The sequence below is a fragment of the Mytilus trossulus genome, chromosome 9 (genome assembly GCF_036588685.1).
Source record: "Mytilus trossulus isolate FHL-02 chromosome 9, PNRI_Mtr1.1.1.hap1, whole genome shotgun sequence".
In the NCBI taxonomy this organism is placed as follows: domain Eukaryota; kingdom Metazoa; phylum Mollusca; class Bivalvia; order Mytilida; family Mytilidae; genus Mytilus; species Mytilus trossulus.
Genome location: NC_086381.1, coordinates 80,183,472 through 80,206,969, shown reverse-complemented (window position 1 = coordinate 80,206,969; position 23,498 = coordinate 80,183,472). Strand labels below are relative to the sequence as shown.

Below are 23,498 nucleotides of genomic sequence, written 5' to 3'. Positions count from 1 at the left end.
GCAGTTGTAATAAAATAGTCTGTGTGTATGTATCGTTTCTATTTGTTGCAGTTTAGTGTTTCTGTTGTGCTGGTGTTTACTCTAATAGTTGATGTGTTTCAATCTGTTTTGGTTTGTAACACTGATTTGATTTCGCTCAATCAACGGTATACTACAATTGTCTTTATTTATAGACGAACAACACGAATTGAAGCCAAGAAAATGTGAACAGGGTATGCAGCTGGTGTTCATATGCAGATGCTTTGATGCAAATATAATCACCTATCAAAGATATTAGATTTACAAAAATGTTCACAAGGCTAGTGGGAAATATGCAAACAAAACCTTTTGAATGAATTAAAAATGGTCTAAATATTTAAAACTTTTGTAATTCAAGCTGTACAAATTGAATACAATTTAGAAATAGGCTAAACAGTATACAAATGCGAGAACAAAAATTGTAAATAACAAACTGATCAAAAAGATATTATAGCGGTAGCTTGCTAATTCATTTGGAAGATTTTTGTGAATTCCATGTGTGATTTTTGAACGAATGTTTGAATAGGTTTAAATAGGATTAATGGCATACATCTTATGCATGCTGTTTACAAAATACATAGTAAATGATACACCTCAAGGAAAATCAAAGTACAAACCATGATATATGAAAATATCATGCAGTGCGTGCGGCGTCTCTCCTTCATGACAAAAACTTGCATAACGAATGAAAATTCCTTATATCTAATCATCCATTTTCTAAAATAGTAATTGTTTTTCTTGTAAAATTCGTGTTTTAGACATTGTTGGGGGTAAGTGTCATCATTAAATGAGCTGTAAAATTCATGTTCACCAATTTGACTCAAGTTGTCATATTTTCATTTATAACAATGTAAAACATTTATCCAAATTAATTGCCATACTCATAGAAGAAGACCCCTTTATTAATACTGAACGAATTACAATGAGATGAAGAACAACGACAAAGAGTTGTTGACGTATTGCATATTGCGTACCTGGTAGTTAAACACGGTTACACCACCACCTACCATGTGGAGTGAACAGGGAAACACACTCGTATGATCAATGCTCCAGTTATTTGTGCTCTCCTGTTGGCAGGTGTAGGCCTCCCCTCTATAAGATGGGGTAGAGAAGGTCTCAGAGTTACCCGTCTGTAGACCCCACCGTTACCACTAACCACATTTTCCAAACCTGCAAATTGTAAAAATTGTCAGGGCCAGTACAAGCGCCGTGGGATTTAATTCCCCAATTCTCCCTGGACATCCCCCCATTCAAAATTGTCTCTGCGCCTAAAGCTAGTAGAAGAAAATGAATTTCTTTAAAATATCTTGTCTTCTTTCCAATTGTTAAATGACGGAAATGTCCAAATCATAGAAACGCAAGTTTATTCCAAATTATCCAATACTATGAAGGTTCTGCTTGTATACTGGTAACCATAATATTGCAATAAAATACAGCAAACAAGTGCCTGAAAATATAAAACAAAACCAGCAGCCACTATTCTCATAGGGAGGGTGGGCGGGTTTGGATAGTTTAACTAAGTTGCGCAACCCTTACTTTCTTATACACAGCAAATTAACAAGTGCCCGATATGGAAATCCTAAATTCTATTCAAGCTGATACGGGAATTCAAAAATTATGATTCATGCTGCGAGCGCCGTCTATGGCTATGCCAAATATGGCATTGAGCTACAGGCTGCAACACCCACGCACCCACACGAATATTTGATTGAATTAAACCCGACTATTGAAAATATAAAATGTTTATAATCTCAATTAATTGCAATACTCATAGAAGAAGACCCTATATCAATACTGAACGAATTACAATTAAATGAAGAACGACGATCAAGAGTTGTTGACGTATTTCTAAATTGTGTTGAAATCCTTCCTCTAATCACAAAGTTTTTAAAAATTAATCTAGAGTTGTCTATCTTTATCTGTTGTGTACTGTAATTCACAAATACCAAAATTAAAATGAGACAGACTTTCTGTATATTATACTCATTTGTGTAGAGGTTCTATCTTCTGTTTTTCATTTATAACTTTTACAACCAATACAAAAACAATCCATTGAATTTTACATACATTTTATTACACCAACTTGTATTTACATTTCCATGACTAGAATATACATTTTTACTTTGTGGCATTACTTTGGCTACAAAGTATTCTTTACTATTTGGTTGAGGCGCCAGGGTGACTACCGATTACCTATACACAATGGCTATCAGCTGACCTATGTTGACATAAAACCCCTGGTAGTTAAACACGGTTACACCACCACCTACCATGGGGAGTGACCGGGGAAAAACTCGTATTACCAATGCTCCATTTATTTGTGCCCCACTTGTTGGCAGGTGTAGGCCTCCCCTCTATAAGATGAGGTGGAGGAGGTCCCAGAGTTACCCATCTGTAGACCCCATCGTTTTCACTTACATTTATCAAACCTGCAAATTGTAGAACTTGTCAGGCCCAGAGCAAGGACCGAGTGAACTAATCCCCCAATCACTACCAGTCTCCCTGGACCGCCACTTGAGATCCCAAGTCAGCTACCAAATCTGACTGGGGTTCTCACCTCCACAAAATGTTCATTATTGAATCATTGGAAAGGTTGATTTTGTTTTGCGTAGGAAAGACTCAACCCCCCCCCCCCCCCCTTTGTATATTATTTAAGAAAACCTAAGTTAAGTTTTGTTACAAATGAGTTTCATCTGTTCTGTATAAAGACATTGCACTTGCCCTAATGTTCTAATGTAAAAAATAGCTTTTCCCCCGTTTTCTATTACAAAGTTTTTAACCACTGATTTCACTCTTTGTCTCTCCTGTTCGATTATTGCACCCGCATTCAAGGGGACAAAATGCCAATATCTGCGCTGTAGCATTAAATACCATATTATATCAACATTTGTAAATAAAGCCTTGTAACGTAGGATAAAACATTTTACATTTTCGATTACACCCTTCCCTGTTAATTCTAAATCTGTCAAATCATTAGCTCCACAGTGAATAATAATAAAATGTGGAAAATCTGTAAACCAGATTGCCCAATCCAACATGTTGTAACACCTTTTCACCCCAGTCCTAGGTTGTCCCTACCATGTTTCTTCCCCTCCACGTTGGCCCAATGAACAAGGGAAATTACAACAATCCATAAAATCTTGGGACCTGTGAAAACCTGTAGCTTGTTAGCCTTTTGAAACTAGGAAAATTGCAACCTAATATAGCGAGGTTAAGCATGCGATTTCCATCTGCCTAATCTCATAATTATCTCCTATGAGACCTCCTGCCTGGCTAGTTCCGTGGCTCCCCCAATTCTAAAACTATGTGACCTAAAATGACCTTTACTGATATGAGGAAAATGTAAAGCTTTTTCTAGAATACTACTGAATTGGTATCTAGTTAAAGGCATACCAGTTTAATGAACAAACAAATCTGTATTGTTACAGGTAGGTCGTACCTTTAAATATTCGTTCATGAGTCGTATTGGACAGTATTTTTTCCGTTCGATGGTATCAATAGAATAACAGTCTTTCCCTTTTGGTCAGTTTTGACCATCTTACTCTTAGCCCCAGGACTTTTCTCCTAACTAAAATATCAGAAATTGTTAAGTTGGAGCCATTTATAACAGACTTGGATTTTGAAGTAGTGATTTCCCCTACTCTTAGCAAACCAAAGAAGGCAACAGAAAACACTGCTGAAAAAAAGCAGCTTCATATTTATTCTTACATACTTTATCTAAACAACTTATCATATCTGATAACATTTGCACTGTAATTGGTACTCTAATGTCTTTACGTTTTCCTCCTTGAATTCTTTTTATTCCCTCTAATGCCTTTCCAATTATAAAGAATTTTGTAGTATCCTGTATCCCTTGAATTTTATGATGGTATGAAACTCCTGATACAGAAGATGAAATGGTCCCCCCGAAAGACCCTGTTTTGACAAAAAAAAAATATAACATTTAGCAAATCATTGACTGGCACCGGCCAATCCTGTTTCAATTTATGAGATGATCTAAAAGTACAAAGTTTTGACAGAACCAAATTGTTAGATTTTTGTGTAGTTTTTGACACACCTTTGTTGACAATATAATCAACCACCTGACTTAAATGTTCCAGATCTGTGTTGGAATTTTGGTTGGCCACTAGTCTGCTTCTGGAGCTATGCATCTGAACTCCCCCCACTGAGAACGAGAAAGACAATCAGCAATTTGGTTTTGTTTTGAAGGGATATAAATTGCCTTAACTAATACATTATTTTTTAAGTTCATGAAAACCATCTGTCTTACTAAAGTCATAACTCTACTTGATTTGCTAGTTTTCATATTAATGATTTGAACAACCGACTGATTGTCAACATGAAAAATAACTTTTTGGTTAACAAAATGGAATTCCCAGGACATAAGAGCTGCTACAACTGGAAACAACTCTAACAATGGCATAACTCTTGTGACTCAAGTCTCAGTCCAATGTTTTGTCCATATGCCTTGGGCCAACTGACCTGCAAAGTAGATCCAATACCCGCCTTTTGACCCCTACACTATCCGTGCACAACTCTTATTTTTCATTTGAAACCCATACATTGTCTGTTATTACAGTGACACCATTGTATTGTTTTAATAAGTATAACCAAACTTCTAAATATGCTTTCATCTGCTTGTTTACTCGAATTTTTCTTATCCCAATTGTTGAATGTATTAGTCTGCGACAGAAGGTGCGGCCTGGAGCAACTACCTTACCAGCAAAATTCAGGAGCCCAAGAAGGGATTGCATATCTGTAAGAGTTTTTGTAGAACTGTCCAAGGTTTTTCTGATTTTTTGTAAGAGTTTGACAAGTTTTTCATTTAGAAGTCGCATGATTAAACTCTGTGTATCAAATTCTATACCCAAAAACATAAGTAATGTAGTCGGCAAAGTAGTATTGTCACTAGCAAGAGAAATACCTATTTTGTTGCATACCTTTTGGAATAACTTCAACGAATTGCCATTTTTTTTATGTTTGGCTCGACTCGACATAAAGAAAATCGTCTAAATAATGGAGGATATCATCATTTTCGCTTTTTAGCTGTATTATCCAATGCAAAGCTTTTGCAAATTTCTCCTACAGAGCACAACTTAGTGAGGCCCCCATAGGGTGCATTTTATCAAGATAATTTTCACCCTAACATTTTATCTCCAACAAGTCAAAATCGTGCGGGGCAATTGGCAACAAACGAAAAGCCTCTTTAACGTCACACTGTCTTAATCGGGCAAAATTGGTGTGTCTATTAATCAAACATGCTGCTTCGTCCACTGAACTGCATTGCACTGAACAATGATCCTTATGAATAAAATCGTTTCTCAGGATAGGATAAATGTTGAATACATGTAAGTCTGAAATCCCCATCCTTTTTTGGTACTAGCCCCATTAGTGATACCTGAAGTGTACGAAACGGTGGGTATCTGAAAGAACCAGCAATGCGAGCAAGTTTAACTTCCTTTATTAATTTTTCTTTAAAAAAATTTGGGTAGCTGTAATGCACTTTTTTTAATTTGGAACGCTCCCTTGGTTCCCTATAGCAAAATATTTTAACGAAAAACCGTATTTGAAACCAGATATAATTTCTTGTGCTACATTGTTAGGTGGGTTGAATTCTAAATAATTTTCCAAGACTGATACTTTTTTTTTTTATAAATTAATACTTATTGTTAAATCTTTCTTGGGCCCAGCTATTACACTGGGCCTTTCTGTGTTTGCCACTGCATATTTCACATATGTTTTTAAACCTGATGAGATATCAGTAGTATCCTCAGGTACTTCTGCCACCACGTGTCCGACCTCTTTTGTTTTCTTGGCAGTTCTTCTTTTAGGCATTTTTTTCGTGCTGCACTCTCTTTCCTCCTGTCCTGCTGGTCGTTCTTCTTTTCTTTTCCATGGCCCTTAATGGCAATCATATGGCATTTCTCTTGTTAGGCATCTCCTTTTTGGATAGTTTAACTAATTTGCACAACACCTGCTTTCTTTCCGACAGCAAACTAACAAGTGCCCGATATGGAAATTCAAAAATTCTATTCACGCTGATACGGGAATTCAAAAATTCTGATTCATGGTGTGAGCGCCGTCTATGGCCATGCCAAATAAGGCATTGAGCTACAGGCTACAACACCCACTCACCCACACGAATATTTGATTGAATTAAACCAGACTATTGAAAATATGAAATTTGTATAATCTCAATTAATTGCAATACATATAGAAGAAGAACCTATATCAATACTGATCGAATTACAATGAGATGAAGAACTACGATCAAGAGTTGACGTATTTCTAAACTGTGTTGAAGTCCTTCCTTTAATCAGAAAGGGATTAAAAATTAATCTAGAGTTGTCTCTCTTTATCTGTTGTTTACTGTAATTCACAAATACCAAAATTAAAATGATACAGACTTTCTGTATATTATACTCATTTGTGTAGAGGTTCCATCTTCTGTTTTTCATTAATAACTTTTACAACCAATACAAAAACAACCCATTGAATTAAACATACATTTTATTACACCAACTTGTATTTACATTTTCATAATCTCAATTATTAAACGTCTAAAATACACAATTTTAAGTGCATTAGCTTGATATTATGTGGCTTTATTTCGTGTGTATTTTAGTCTAGACGCCATCTCATAAACTATCAAAATGACCTAGGAAAACCTCTGATGGCCATATAAGATATTAACATGAATATAACTATTAAAGCTCACGTATGGTCATCATTCTCTTTTTAGGATTGCATTGTTTGCAATGGGTTTCCTTCTGACCAACCTTCATTATGCTTTATTTTCCCTAGAAGATGTTATAGGGGGTCTTCTTGACCTCGGAAGGTCTTTAACATCGTTTCTTGCCTGATTTTTAGACCCCAAACGACTTGCAGTGGAATGGTGATGACCAACAATACGTGCAATTATCACAGCGACATACCTGCTGCCCCCATGCTGGATATCTACCATCTTGCTGCAGTTATGAGTTGTGGATGACCGATTACAAGGTGTAAATAACATAAATTTATAAACTTGGTTATTTTAAGTGTTGAAAACAATGAGGATCAAAACATCTGTTTTAGCGTTTACGAGTACAGTAGCTGCATGTGCAGATAAGAATTGATAGAGGCGATATTTATTGATTAAACTCAGGTGATATTTAAAAAAATGTTTAACTAGTTCTATTTCAACAATTTTTTTTCAAAAAAATAAAAAGTGTTTTTTTTAATTTGAATTTCAATTGGGGGTTGCAATACTTTTTTCCCATGTGTATAGATTATGCTAACTCGTGCAAATGGACTTTTCTAGTTCTATTAGATTTCATGTTATAACTGTTCCTTTAAATGACGGATCACGTACGATTCTCGCGTATCCAGCTCTAGCTAAGGGGTTAAACTGATGTTTACATGAATACAAATTCAATGAGATCGAATTATTCACTTACAAGTAGTGAGTAGACATATGACGTCACATTGTTTAGTTGCTAAAGACAATGCAAATGTTTCGCGGATATTTTAATTATGTCATTTTACGTCAAAAATATTTGTTAAATGGTTTCTATTTCAATATGCTGCATTACAATTGAGATAACTGTATTGTATTTTAAGCTTGGCCTTCGTAAAACTTGATTTCAATGTCGCAAATATCTAAAAAATCTACGTTTTACGAAGGCCAAGCTTAAAATACAATACAGTTATCTCCTAAATGATGAAGCTGAATGACGGATATGAAATGTCCGTAATTAAAAAAAAAGGTATGAGTGATGTTTTTATTTTTGAGTTTCTTAAATACTGTTTTTGAATCATTTGGTTTTTTTTTTGTTTCAAAGAAAAATGCCTTAAATTTCCATCTAAAAAAACTGCCAACTTTAAATTTGAAAATTTGACTCGGGGATGGTTTTATATTGATGTCTCAATCATTCAAATGATCCTTGATGATATGTGCATATAAAATATTCACGAATAAGGCTGGAAACTTAATAAAATAATTGTGTTTTTGGATTTTAAGGTGTTTACCCAAAACCGTAAACTGAGTGGTACCCTACTAAATGTCTAAAATAGAAAAATGTTAACTTTTTACGACCAGACAGAAATTACAAAAAAAGATATTATTATATTATTTAAAACAATTTGCAGCCGTGTGTTATTCCGGAACATTAAACTCGTTAACTTAGCGTCTTTTTCAAGATCAGTTGCAGTACTACGAATAATAAACAAAAATACAATAGATCGAATACTAGATATAATTCTGTTATAACGACTACTAACAAAACTAATAAATACAATAAAACTAATACTCAAAAGAATATCTTCAATTTTGCAGTCTAGTTTGTATGTTGTCCTTAAGATAAAAAAAACCCCACATTTTCTTAAAACATCACCAACTATTAAATATCCTCGAATTATGACCATATGACTTAAATACATACAATAATAGTTTTAAATAGGTTTGACATTAAAGATTACATTAGCAGATTCAGAAAAAGGAACACAATGGATACTTTGACTCCATAAGCTTATAATCTATCAGTTATACTAGCACTGGAAACTTTCTCGTCTATGATTTGCAGCCAACATTGATACAGTTATACATATATGTTCATACAACCGTTCAAATTAGTGGCACAATCCACATGTATTTGTTTACAAAAAACATATATTCGTTATTGCATATCATTTACCCTATTCCACTATCCTGATTTAACATATTCAGTATATTGTGTGTGTGAAATATAAACCAGACAGTGGGGAGTTTTTGGTATTACATACATGAATGAATATAATTACTGTAAATAACTTGTATGATTATATAGATTTGCATATCCGTCAAAGAATAGAACATTACAAAGAGTTATCCAGTCATTATCATATCCATCAGGAATAGCAGTTGATTCAACTAATGATCATATCTACTGGGTTGCTGATTTGGCACTGACCCTCTTAAGATGCAATATGGATGGAAGCAATGGGATTGTGTTATCAACTCTAAGTTATCCTTTTGTGATACGACTAGATCTTACAAACAGGTATTACGTTTGATGTTTCTAGGAATTAAACAATGATGAATACTGCTGTTAACAAAACTTCACGTATACTTTTGTTTTTTGATTTTACTTTAGAAAGCAATATCATAATGGTCAAATCGTTATCTTTCGTCTTTTGACATAGAACCATTTAAATAAATAGTATGCATAAACTGTGTGTTAGAGTGAAGACAAATACACAGGTGCATCAATACAATGAAAAAAAATCATTACTGCAAATACGAATATCAATTAATGGAGGACTGATACACATTTGTAAATGAGTACGGCTGAAAAAAAGAAAATCACAAAAATACTGAACTCCAAGGAAAATTCAAAAAGGAAAGTCCTCAATCAATTAAAATTTGTTAACGATCGTCTTATGCTTAGGTAAATCAAACATAGATTTCAATATTCCTAAATTTCTCTCAACTATATACATCCATCTGAAAACATTGAAGTTAAAGGTACAGTTTGTGTTTGTATACATAATATATATTTAAAAATGTGGTGGTGTTAATAAACTTGAACGAAAGCACTAGTTGAGTGTATATCGTGTCTTTGCTATCGTTTAGTAACGAAATCAAACAATGGTCTTAAGAGGCAATGCCAGAGAAAACCAGGCAGGACTGTTCAACTAATAAAAAATAATTTGGTCAAACTTATATTTTTCCCTTTTAGTATAACATACTGACTGGGAATATATAATTTTTTTTCAATTTTTTGTGAATTTGACTTTTTTTTTTTAATGAAATTCAATAAAAGGGCTCAAACCGCTATTTTCCATTGAAATGTATGGGGAAAAGGCCAGTTTCTTACTGTTTTCAATTATCCGTCATCAGAGAAAAACAATACTTATGACAAAACTACCTATATGGAAGTCTAGTACTATGTTGGTGTAAACAATAATGAAAATAAAATGTTTGGTATCTTTTTTCATTTTTTTCAAGAAATAAGGGGAAAAAATGCTAAAATAGGGAAAATTGAGAAAATTTGAGAAAAGCCGTTTTTTTACCGTTTTCAATTATCCATCACCAGAGGAAAACAACACTAATGAATAAACTACCTATATGCAAGTCTAGTACTATTTTGGTGTGAAAAATGAGGAAAATGAAATTTTTGGTATCTTTTTGATTTAAAAAAAAAAAAATAAGGTAAAAAAATGCTAAAATAAGAAAAATTGAGAAGATTTAAGAAAAGCCAGTTTCTAACCGTTTTCAATTATCCATCACCAGAGGAAAACAACATTTATGACTTACTACTGATATGGAAGTCTTGTATTATGTTGGTTTAAAACAAGAATGTGTCCACAGTACACGGATGCCCCACTCGCACTATCATTTTCTATGTTTAGTGGACCGTGAAATTGGAATAAATTCTCTAATTCGGCATTCAAATTATAATGATGTTATCAAAGGGAACATGTACACTAAGTTTCAAGTTGATTAAACTTCTACTTTATCAATAAGTACCTTGACCAAAAACTTTAACCTGAAACTTGCACTATCATTTTCTATGTTCAGTGAACCGTAAAATTGGGGTCAAAACTCTAATTTGGCATTTAAATTAGAAAAAAACATATCATAGGGCACATGTTACTAAGTTTCAAGTTGATTGGACTTCATCTTCATCAAAAACTACCTTGACCAAAAACTTTAACCTGAAGCGGGACAGACGGACGGACGGACAGACGAACGGAGGCACTATCGTAGGTGGGGCATAAAAATAATGAAAGTACAATTTTTGGTATCTTTTTTACTCTTTTTAAAACAATTCAGTAAAAAAATAATAAATGATTAGATCCTCATTCCTTAACCTTATATATTCTGAACTCCCAACTGGCATGACCATCATGACCATGGATCTTTTCCATTTATAATTTTTTTTTTTTGGGGGGGGGGGGATTTTAAATCAAGGACAGACACCACATAAATACATGAGTACATGCACGTATATAATTGATAGTGACAAAATCTTTAAATAAGCATGCTCTTTGTTTTTTGCAAAATCAAATATGATTATGCAGAGTGGTTTAATTCTTTATTTAGGCTGTACCTATTACTATAAACGTTAACATTGTACGGTCTCTTAATGGAGAGTTGTCTGATTACAATGATGCAGAGGCGGATTTAGGGGGGCAGGGGGGGGGGGGCGTCATATAGGGAATCACTGAAGCGTGACTGGAGGGGGCCCCCTTAGGTCAGTCAGTGGGCCCCCCCTTATGAAAATTTCTGGACCCGCCACTGTTATACTACATCTTCTGATTTTTATTGTGTTCCATAGCAGTTTCTTCAAAACCTTTGGAAATAGAAGCACCCTTTATCTTCATCACTTGGTTTGTATAAAAGTCAGAATATGACAACAGAGAATTATTTCCATACATCACAATGATTTGGCCTAAAGAGAACTTTGATAGGTACATGTAGCCTTGAAATTGGCAATCATATCAAACCTCCTTTGTTAATAAGACGGATAACTTGGCCTGATTAAATGTGACATATACTTAGCAACAGTGTTAACATAACAATTAGTTTATTCTGTTTAGTAATTCAATCCATAAATTTTGATCAAGATTCAAATGCATGTACTGCACAAAACAAAAAATAACAAGGGCATACTACATTGATACTTATATTAATTTTTTTTTTTGTGTGTACATATTTCTAAATAGCACAAAAATGTTAACAATTATTTAAAAAAAAAACAATTTTTGACTTTTCATTCCCTTATAACAGATTTGTTTAAATATAAATTGATCCCATTTTCTGTTACTCTGTAATAATTTGGAACTTATTTTATCAACACATATATATACATCTATTTAGAAATTCACATAAACCCTTGCATAACATATATGACATGTATAAATATTTGCCTATATAAACACATGAAACATGATAAATATCTAAATAGTTTCAGAAAATTTTGAAATATTCTTTCAGACACCCAGTAATATTTTAAAGATAAAGATTCATAAACAACTAAGTTGATATTCTTAAAATTGTCCTCTATCAAAATTGTCATTTTCAACATCGAGGTCTCTCAATTATTAAAGTAACTTCCAAAATATTACCAAAAGTCAAACATATACATAAAAGACTTAATAGGTATTGAAATGTTATGTTGTACGAGTCTCCAAAACTGGTTACAGTTTCTTGTGTGATTTTCTTTAAGCTCAGTCACCTGAAAACAAATGAAGGAATAGTCAAGCTATACATTTATACATCAGTTTTTTGCCTGAAAATGTTTTAAATTAATTATATTAAATAAGATGAATTTTAATATTATATACATATATTCAAGTACACATATTTGAAGTTTAGTATAATTTTTTAGAAGATTTCACATTCAGGACTTCAAATACATTTGTAGTGAGAGATTAAAACCCTTCTTGCATATCTGGAAAATACACACTTGGTCTCATTAATTTTTATGTGTGTGTCATCTGTGTTTTTATTTGTTCTTAAATTAAGCTGACACTGGTCATATTAAAATGTTTAACAATTCATTTGTTATGCATTCTTATTCTGATTTACATTATGTACTGATGTAATGTCTAGTTTATTTACAGGATTTAAGTTTCACATACTTTATCTCATATGGTACTTTATCAAAATATAGATAAACACGTAAAAAATGTACTTTAAGAGATACTGGTACTCACTTATGAATTTTCATATTAATGCAGTAGGTTAACTTCAAAATCAAGTTGATCCATTTCTCTAATTATAGGCTCCTCTCTATATGTAAGTCTGTCATCTGATGTATCTTTTATCTGTTTAAAGAAATAACAGATGATAAGGTGATCAATTATTCTTTGAAATGAATTTGGAAAATTGTATTTAAAATCAAATTAGTTATTTTCTTATCTTAAGAACTAGTGGAAAATATATAATGAGCTGTTAGCATCTTACTACATTAAAACATTCAAAGTTACAAGACTTTTTTGTATGATTAATTCTATTTTTAAATGGACAGGTTAATGTATAAAATGATCTAAATGAACACTTTAAAGCAGAAAGGTAAATTATGATTAACTTATTACTAAACAACTTTACTTGATATATTTGAGTCAAATTAACCTTATATGTTATGCGTTTCAGGATCACACATGTACATGTACAACTGTATCTAAATTCTAATGACAAGATCTCAAAATGTGCTAATTTTAAAATATTTTTTTCAGTTTTGAAGTAAATGTTAAAAGTTTGAAAACTTTGCAATTGTATCATGTATATATCACATGTCTAATTTAGTTTTTAAGGACACGAAGGACAATAAACAACAATTTTATGATACAAAGGTATTGCTGTCCCAAAAGTTCCCATCTAAATAGTGGATTAAGAATCTAATTATCTTAAGATTTGATATACAAGTTTTATTTTTATAAATAAATATATAAGTAATCATGATAACCACTTTTCAATATATGTGTGTCTTTCATATGTCATAAAATATAGGTACACTGTATATGTATTACAGACAATTTAAATTTGACGTTCCTGATTTTTAACAAATTAAGCTTACTGTTTACATGTATATCTGACATAAACATACATATGACTATCCTGATAACTGTAGGATTGTCTTTACTTTTATAAATTGTGACTTGGATGGAGAGTTGTATCATGATCTATCATTGACACTCATGCCACATCTTTTTATACATTTATCTATTCTACATGTCCATGTACATGCAAATGTATTCAGTTGTACATGCAGTCGCATTTTGCCTACATGTACATTTATTTTGGCACATGAAATACCTTACTGACATGTACATATTAATGATAAGCATAATAAATAAGGTGACAGACATGTATGGTCTGTTTTGTATATGGAGGATAGTTGTACATGTGATTTTCTCATTGGCAATCATCATGATCATAACCAAATCTTCTTTTTTTATGTAACTTTTTAGTCTGGTACATGTAGTTTTTTTTGTTTTTTTTAATTTTAAATTATTATCCTATTCAAATAATGTTTAAACATGATGAATAAAATTGTATAAAATTGCTTTCAGCACAGATCATACATTTGCAGAGAATAATTTCACATTGTAACTAAAAATATGAGGGAAAGGGGGGATGTATTAAAATTATTGAACGGGCTACATGATTTATCCGAGAAGTAATTTTAAACTTTCATAATTTAAACTATTACCTGTTCCAACTGGTATAACTGTCACAAAGAATTCTTTTAAACACTATCACTAGCATCTGCTTCAAAGTGATCCGCCTTTCCAGTTTTCAAGATGCACAAAATTATGGCATTTAGATCTTTATAGTTTGCTTTTGGTGTCCATGATATACCATGTACTGAGTCTGTTTTAAGGTGGGAGAAAACTGTATAATTTCCAGCATTTGTCCAGCTGAATCATCAAAAACTACTCACGAATGGCTTTAAATTCCTCATATTTCACATTTCCAGCAAATAATACAATAATTTCAGTCTTATAAATAATCTTCATTCCCGTACAGATATTATAACTACCTCTGTCTGGAAGTGATCAACCGTACATGTATGCAACAATCTCCTGGTGAGGGAAATAAGTTTCCCCAACACCACAAAGTTATGTACTTTTCTCAAATTTTATCAAAATGTTCAATTATGTATACAAATATACAACAGAAGTTCATTTTTCTGTCAAAACATTACCAGCTGGTTACAACCTTTATCGGTTTTTAAATTGAAGAGCATCACTTTTGGTATGTCTAAACACCAAAAAGACGAAAATAAACTACTGTTTCCTGACAGTTTACTGCATTAGAACATTTACATATCAACAGATACTAAAGATGTTATTATCATTTCCTGCTGTATTCATGGTCATCTTTTAGAATATATATCAATTGTTATATTGTAGGCTGTTTTTGTTGAGAAATTAATACCACTATTTCCCTATATAAGCAGTCAAATTTACTGAAAAATCAAATTCATTTTTTTATACATAATAACCCAATATGACTTTTTAAAATGTCATTTCCCAACAAAACAAGGTGGATACATTACAAAAACACATTTATCTCAAAAAGGCTGTTGAACAAAATTTCCAAGTTCTGCCTGGTTTTCTCTGGCATTGCCTCTTAACGAATAAAACATAGTTATTGATGTTTGTTACTAATAACATATAGATATTTCAGTCTTCTAGAATAGATTCAATATATAATTGAGACACCTGAACAGTTTTATGAAAATCCAAGTTGATTGTAACAAAAAATATATAAAGGTTACTATCTGAATTAAGTTCGAACTGAAAATCCCAGCTTTTTTTCACCTATTATCAATCCTATGCCACAAACAACAAAATAACAAGACATTCTGTAAAATCATAATACCTTGAATATATTTCATATCTATTGAACAGTTTTGCGGTGTTTTGTAAATTATACCATAGCTTTTGCTGAAAGCCTCGGTTTTAACATTGTTTAACCTCACGGGACATGGTATAATTTAGGTAAACACCGCAAAACTACCCATGAACAATAACAGGTTTTACCTATTGCAATTAGCAATGTTAAGATAGTTTGCATACATTGTTTTTGTTTTGATTCCGGTAACAAATTCCCTCGGTATGGGCCTAACATGTAACTCACCAATCTTTCTAAAAAAATCAGTCTTTTTGAAATAGGACAGCTGCTAAAAATGAACGTTGGTATAACTACATGTATCTTATCCATTTGGAATGATGATTCCCGTCGTAATTTTTTCTCCATTTTAAGAACGAAAGACAATTATTTCTACAAACTTAATTTTCAAATAGTCCAAATAGTATTACATTTTTCGCATTATTTAATAATTAAAAAAATCTGTCACAAGAAAAATATTTGTTTAAGTGTATTAATAAAAAATATTGTGTGTCCTTCCATGTGAATATAGTGGCATAAGCATCTTAATGATCTTTTTAAAAATTTCTATTGAGGTCGATCTTTAATTATACATGTTACTAAACATGTAATATGCTATTATAATTTTGTACTTTCAAAATATCTTACTGTATCCGTTTACCTGAACTATTGTATCTGTATTTATAAGTTATGTTTCTGTATAAACTTGTATTTAGTTTTTTTTAGAGCATACAGTATATATCTAATGCACACGAATAGTTGATTTCTCTAAATAACACAATAACACACGTTGGTATAAAGAAATCGATTACTTAGACTATATCTGATCGTCGTAAAAAATTGGAGTATTGTGTTATAAGTACATGCCTATCATTATCATTATCTCGCATATCAGTACGGAACAACACCAAAATCAATTGGAAAATACTGTATCACAAAACTATCAATAGAACATTCCAATTACTGCATGTGGATTCAATGTGATGGAAATGATTACATTGATTATCAGAAAACGAATTGAATAATGTATAAAGGGGCCTAATCAATACCCATATACTAGAAAAACATCGTAGATTATGTTAAACCTATATAAGTCTATTCTATTTAAGTGATATAACATGCACATTTGAGTTTGTTATACATGTTTGACGTGAATTTTCTGGTATATAAAGAGGTATGCACATTCTATTACGAAATTAAATATTTATAGAAATTGCCTTTATATATGTCCTGCAAATTCATTGCTTTGGTTTCCATTAAATATATTCTTTTGATGTAATATGCATAAAACGGTATTTGAATTTTTCATGTATTTTATAAGTTACTGTGGAATCAACAATGCAATGATATTATCAGAGTTAATTCTCGTATTGCTAATACAAATATTCATTGGAATCAAGAGTCATTGAGATATAGAATATTTTGTCTTCATGACATCTAGCACAACAGTAGCACTCAATATAGAAATTAAGCCTCTATTTTTTGTTTCGGGTGTAAAAACTAGCTCCTCAAAGATAGCATTTTATGTTAAATAATATGTCTCTCTAAGGTAAAAAAATCACGTTTTTTGTCGATGACGCTTTGCAACATACAACAGAAGTTTTTTTTTCTCTTAGAATCAAAATGTAAGCACAATAATGTATGATTTAAAGTCTGTGTTTATGTTGCAGTTCAACTTTTCTGTAGTTCCATTGTTTTCATCTTATAGCTGATATGTTTCCCTCGGTTTTAGTTTATAACCTAGATTTGTTTTCTCTTAATCGATTTATGACTTTTGCACAGCGGTATACTATTGTTGCGTTTATTGAAGTGGTCATCGAATGTTTCGATTATCATAATCCTTATATGGCATTGTCCACATAAGTGATAATTGTTTACTAATAAAATAACACCACATATGTATACAAACACAAACTGGACCTTCGACGTCAATGTTTTAGATGCCAAAACTTAGATTTTACTTTCAGATGGATGTATATAGTTGAGAGAGATATAGGAATATTGAAGTCTAGATTTGATTTAACTGAAAAAGAGACGATAGTTGACTTTGTATCATCACAGGTTTATTGCATGGACATAGGTATGTTGTTATGAGTAAGTTGTGTTATAGTGTTGCTAAAATGTGACATTCTAATTAACTGTCCATCTATCTGTATAATATGGTAATTTAAAAGACAAACTGTACCAACAATGCACGGACAAGCCTGCCTCAACGGAAGCAGCTCTGTTGATAGAAAAATAGAATAATCTTATACAAATGTCGGTAAAAATTCAGATCCACAATAAAAGCTCTGTTGTTTATTAATGTACTTGAAGGTAGTACACAGTCTCTTCTAAAGTTTGTTGTTGGTGTTAGAATACAGAAAAACAAAACAAAATAAGATGGCGATGTTTTTTTTTGGTATAGAACATAACAAGGCTGATCAAATGTTTTTTTTTACATTTAAAACAACATTAAAAAAAATGGTTAACTCTTTGGTCAGTACTTCACTGTTCATCACAAAGAACATCAGTCCTAAAATTAACACCAGATTTAAAACAAACAAAACTGCGATACAGTTACATATAATATATTTTTAATATATACTGTAGCTATTCTTTTTGAGCTGTCAAATTGCATTGACCGTATATTCATATGTGATATACAGTCAATGACCGTTTATCACCTTGTTTATGACGTTGACACTGCGTTTCCGTAGAAATTTATTCATAACATCAACAAAATGTACATGTTGGCAGAAATTTTACTTCGTCAACTGCAAGTTACACTAAATACTTCATTTAGAACAGTTATGAACATTGCAGTATCTAAAGGATAACCATGCATTGTCTCGAAAAATCAATATTTTTTTATCGGCTCGATACAGGTAGAAATGCACAGCTCTACCTTTTTCTAAGCCTTGTAAAAAAAAGCATTGATATTTCGAGACAATATATCGTTATTCTAAGTATAATAGGAAAAAAAAATTAAACTAAATTGTAGACACTAACGAACACAGATTGTATTGGATTATATTTGGCAATGGTGACATAAAATCAGCTACATACGATGGCTCTGATGTAAAAAAAAATATTTCGACAAATTCTGCTGGCAACAAAATAGCTATTGGTGTCCTTGGAAGTAATATTTTCTATGCTGATAATAAACAATTATTAATGGTTGTTAAAACACCAGGATCCACGCCGACTGTTCTGTATAACGATACCAGTAGGATTGAAAGTATATTTGTGTTTAATCAGTCAGGTATGTAAATAATTATTTCGAAAAAATGTTTTACAAAAAGATATTTCATGAAGATACTCATTTTATCATATAATATTTTTTTTTATAGTATCTTATTATGATACAATCATATCAATAATTGCATACATTTGTAATTATCTTACGTTTTCACTGTCTTTTAAATCCGATTATATGTAATGTAGGTGGATGTATAAAGGAAGAGATCGACGTCCTTTACATCTACATTAGTTGATCTTCACAAGTCATAGTTTACAATTTCCGAATAATAATTGTTAAGTGTCATTACTTGAAAGTATGTATGCATGTAAATACGTTTATAAAGTAAGTCAGTACTTTCAAGAGAATCATCTGGTGACTAACAATTGTTACCAAATAGATACAGGCAGTTAAACATCAATAAAAAAAATTAGTGTTTACATGATTAATGTTATAGTTATACATAACGTCTTTTGTGCTTTACTTACATGTTATTTAGCTTCTTTTTTTTATCGATGCACATGCTTTTTTATATTTTAAGTATTTACTTTTTTTTATCTATTTATAAACACAAGAACATTATTTAGATAATGTATGTTATTTCAATAAACATGTGTAGTAATGTATGCATGCTTTTTGTGGTTTAAACATGTTTTTATTATATGCAATAAAGGTAACAAAAACAAACTCAACATTATATTTTACAAAGAAAATCGTTCGAAAAAGGAATCCGTTTCGACTCAGTTGTTAAGGGTCATAACTAAAGCACTAGTATTATACAATTGAACTGAACCATACAGTTATTTGAAAACATTACGTATTGGTTCATACTTTAAAACTTATTATTTCTTTTTTTCTTACAAGTGATTATATCGGTTATTTGCTAGTTGCTTCCTAATTTTTCATATATTTAGCTTTTTTTAGTATATTTATATTATATATGTCTTGTTGTGTAGACTAACCAAATGCACATGTGTAGTTTCATCCTAACGTAGCTTCTATGCATTCCATGTCTATTGTTTATTCAATGCTATTACTTTATAAGTTGCAATACAACCTTCATTCTATATTTTGTATTGTCTTCACTGATGAAATGTATTCATATTAATATTTGTTGTTGTTGAATAAAATGTTCAGTTATATCTTCAATCTCTTTCATTTATTAACTTTATTTTCAAATTTCGTCATTTATCTATCGTCTTTTGCGTTACAACTTTAAATAATAATAACTTCAATTAGCAAGTATTCTTTTCTACGACTGAAATTGTTAATAATGAAATTAAAAGACACAATCTAGAGGTACTTAATTCTACCCAAAATTTTAATATGGTATCATTCTAACAAATATATTATTGTGTCATCTATGTATTCAAATCCATGCATGTTATTTCATATTTGACCGAGAGAACTCGTTAATACTGTTTAATTTAATACTATTGTAATGCATATGTGCAGAAAATCAATATAATTCACAAAATATCAGTGTTCGAAATTTTTTATTTTGTTTATTTACTTTCCAGAAATAACTTTTTTTTATAGTCCTTGAAAAACATAGAGAAATGAAAAAAAAAATCTAGGAGTACATCAATACTTTAATTATTAAATTTTTCATTTTAATACATCTCAACTGAGTTTGATGCAGCACCGTCAGTACTGATTGACAGGGTTAGATGTAAAGATCATATGTTCAGCAACATAACCTGGCCATATATAATGGAAGTAAACTCACCAAAGGTAAAATTAAGAATTGTAAGTTCTTCAGTCGTACTGTTTTTTTGTGAGTTTTGACCAATATGCTTACATTGTTTTCTATATTTTTACAACGGTCAACACAATTTAACTTAAATTTAAAATTTAAATACTAAAAAAAGTCACGTCATCCGGAAATATTAAACTGTTAAACTATTAAACCGACATATCTTGCCTTTAATTTGAAGTCAACCCAATGTTGTACCTATGATATTGATTCGACCATATGCAGTCAGATGCGGAATCGTATAACGAGAACTACACGTTGGACTATTTACGGTATTTTTATAAAAAAAACTTTTGACTTCTGTATGTAGCCTTTCATTTGAAATTTTAAAACTACTCGTTGTTTTAATATTTTTTTTTATATGTATGCTTGTTATTAACATCTTTTCGGGTATTCATAAACTAGAAAAAAAAAGCAATCTCATTTTGGGCCTTTTTACTCCTCACATTTCCAAATTATCTACATTTCAAAAGATAGATCATTTATATACTGTGAATTATTATAATTCGTGGATACCAATGTCTGTTTCGTGGATAGGGGATAACCACTTATTCAAAGTTGAACGTGTTTTCTATTGGCTTTTAGGCAGAGATTGGCAAAACCACGAAATCAAATATCAACGAACATTTATGATTTCCTAATTCCACAAAAATGTATACCCACGAAAAAAACAATCTGTATTAATCTTGTCCGTTGCTGTTTGAATTCCTCTTTTTGTAACAGTCAATAAAATTTTAGGACGGTAATATCTTAAGTATTGTCAGCTAATTACCATATTCAAATGATGCAGTATGCGAACAGATAACATTAAGTTAACACGTTACAGGTAACATACGTGTATGGCCGTTGACAATAAGCAGACCCCGTACTGCATAATTAGATAATAAAGCCCAAATATAACAAATGTAAAACGAAAACAAACCCAAAGTTTGAAACTAACGGCGTGCTTTAATCATTTTATATACAAAACAATAAACACAACACATATGATATTCAGTATCAAACTACAGCAAATTACCGGTTCATTACTTGGGACCTCCTAATGCAGAAAGTGACGGAGTAGGACATGTACCGTTCCTGAATGGGAAACATTTGTGTTAAGTGAAAATCTGAAAATGTTGAAAGCAGCCGAAACTCGTCAAATCGCTACCATGTTTGTTTTAATTTGTACTTTCATTTTGTTATAACCTAATTGCTATGTCAGTGTTTTTTGCTGATAGTAAACTATCTTGTCGAAATTCGAACAGTGGCTTATGTTTGTGAATGTTCAAGTTAATTGTCACATTGATGGATTCTAAAACACTTGCACTTATTGTTAACAAATGGTGTTTACTACTGTTACTACCTAATAACTGTGTAAGAAGATTTCAAGTCAATTTACATTTTACCAACTTAGTTTGTGGTAACGTCAACTAGATGATCGTATTCGTATGCAAAGTGATAGAATGTGGTGTCACCGACATTCACCGACATTAAGCACCGGACCTTTTAGAATATAAAAATCGGAACAGAAAAAAGACTAGTTTGTTTTGAATACAATGTGGTTTGTTTCTAGTTGTTTCAAATTGAAGGCGATACTCATTGCTTTTCATGACAACTCATTCATGCAGTCATAACATCTGTACTATCTGTTAATAATCTGATAATGTAAAAAATGTTCCTTAAAGTAAACTTTAACGTATCGCTAGTTCGCATTTATCATAATCTGAATGAATATTACCCATTTGCCTTATCATGTTATGATAAACATACTTTTAAAAATGCTTTAGCTGCTATGCCTGTAGTCATTGAATACAGCAACCAAACATTATATATTGCAATATGCATGTTGTATACATATTAGGCATGATCGAGCGCTTAACATCATATATCTGTTTTTTCTTTCCTTTATAGATTAAACTGGAGTGATGAAATACAGTTCAAATATCAAACGTAAAACGGAAATATCAATTCAGATGGAAAGGTAAGCATTACGTATTGATTATATGTTTGCAACACAGAGTTTATTGACACTTGTATATTAAGTAGAGAGTATATCTAAATCAATCATTTTTATTGAGTAAAACAAATATCTTTGACGAAATCGAGTTATGTTTCAGTGTTTTGTGTTATAAATTGTATTTATATTCTAGCTTCTTTGAGTCTGAATCTTGTATTACCTTTAACACGTGTTTAATCTCGTCAACGTCCCAAAACACAACAAATTAATAATTTCTAGAATGCATTTATGAACAATTGGAATTGAAATAGAAAAAAAAAGAATGTCATTTTTAAAATTCACTTAAGTGTTTTTTGTATTTGTATGTAGAAACCTTATTCGAGGTGAAGTATTTTTGTGGGGATATGTTTGCTACATGTGCTATTAAGAGTGTATACCGAAATGCGAAGATATATTTCTCTGTACATGTAATTCTTTCATACACAAAATACAATATAAACTCCATACATATTCGTTACACTGGGTATTATGACATTTTGCTACTATATGTTGATCAATTTTCTCAACGTTTCAAAATCAAAATTTACCGGTTTCGCTTAACTCATAATAAAGAAAAGACATAGTCAATGATAATCATATGTGTTTGTTTTTTATTTTTATTTTAGGTCTAACTGAGTCGTTACAAAACTGGGAAAAGTAATTTAAAATTCAAAAATTTGAATTATGACAACGAGAGATAATATTGACTGAACTAATATGCAAAATAAAAAAAAATGGAAAAAAAGTTACCGAAAGTACTATTGTATATCAGTAGTGAACTCATATCTTTGAAATCAATAATATATTATCACATGAATAATATACCGTACTTTTTCAGTATATAGAGATTTTAATAGAATAAATATTTCACCAACCATTGATTTTCAAGACTTATTTGAAGATCTACTAATGTTACCTAAATCTATCCATTGTTTAGATATCTAACGATGGACAGTTCGTTCCGTGATGATTGTCAGCCCAATCTGTTATATGCATGTCGAATTTAATAAGAAAAATTGATAAAGGTCATGGATAAAATGGAATAAATGAGGTGTAGACAAGGTCACAACGATTCCGAAAGAGAAAGAAAGACCCGTCCTTAACGATACAAGATCCCTACATCAGTCTTCTTTAAATTCTTAATAAAAAAAAGAAAGATACC

General features: G+C 31.3%; 1 protein-coding gene and 2 long non-coding RNA genes across 3 annotated transcripts in view; 2 read left to right on the top strand and 1 right to left on the bottom strand.

Moving 5' to 3' along the window:
• LOC134684236 (low-density lipoprotein receptor-related protein 6-like) overlaps nt 1-19,678 on the top strand; it is an 828,684-nt gene extending 809,006 nt beyond the window's left edge. The window contains exons 4-5 of the mRNA XM_063543500.1: nt 17,350-17,462; nt 18,366-19,678. Of these exons, the coding sequence (XP_063399570.1) occupies nt 17,350-17,462; nt 18,366-18,634 (382 nt within the window). The 3' untranslated portion in view covers nt 18,635-19,678. The remainder of the gene's footprint in view (nt 1-17,349; nt 17,463-18,365) is intronic.
• LOC134684229 (uncharacterized) lies at nt 12,157-14,764 on the bottom strand. The gene is made up of 3 exons (XR_010101212.1): nt 14,199-14,764; nt 12,700-12,810; nt 12,157-12,218 (listed from the first exon to the last, which is right to left on the bottom strand). It is a non-coding gene; the product is annotated as an uncharacterized LOC134684229 (long non-coding RNA).
• Nucleotides 19,679-20,250: 572 nt separating the features above from the next.
• Nucleotides 20,251-23,005, top strand: LOC134684246 (uncharacterized). The gene is made up of 3 exons (XR_010101220.1): nt 20,251-20,351; nt 22,252-22,321; nt 22,963-23,005. It is a non-coding gene; the product is annotated as an uncharacterized LOC134684246 (long non-coding RNA).
• Nucleotides 23,006-23,498: the final 493 nt, after the last annotated feature.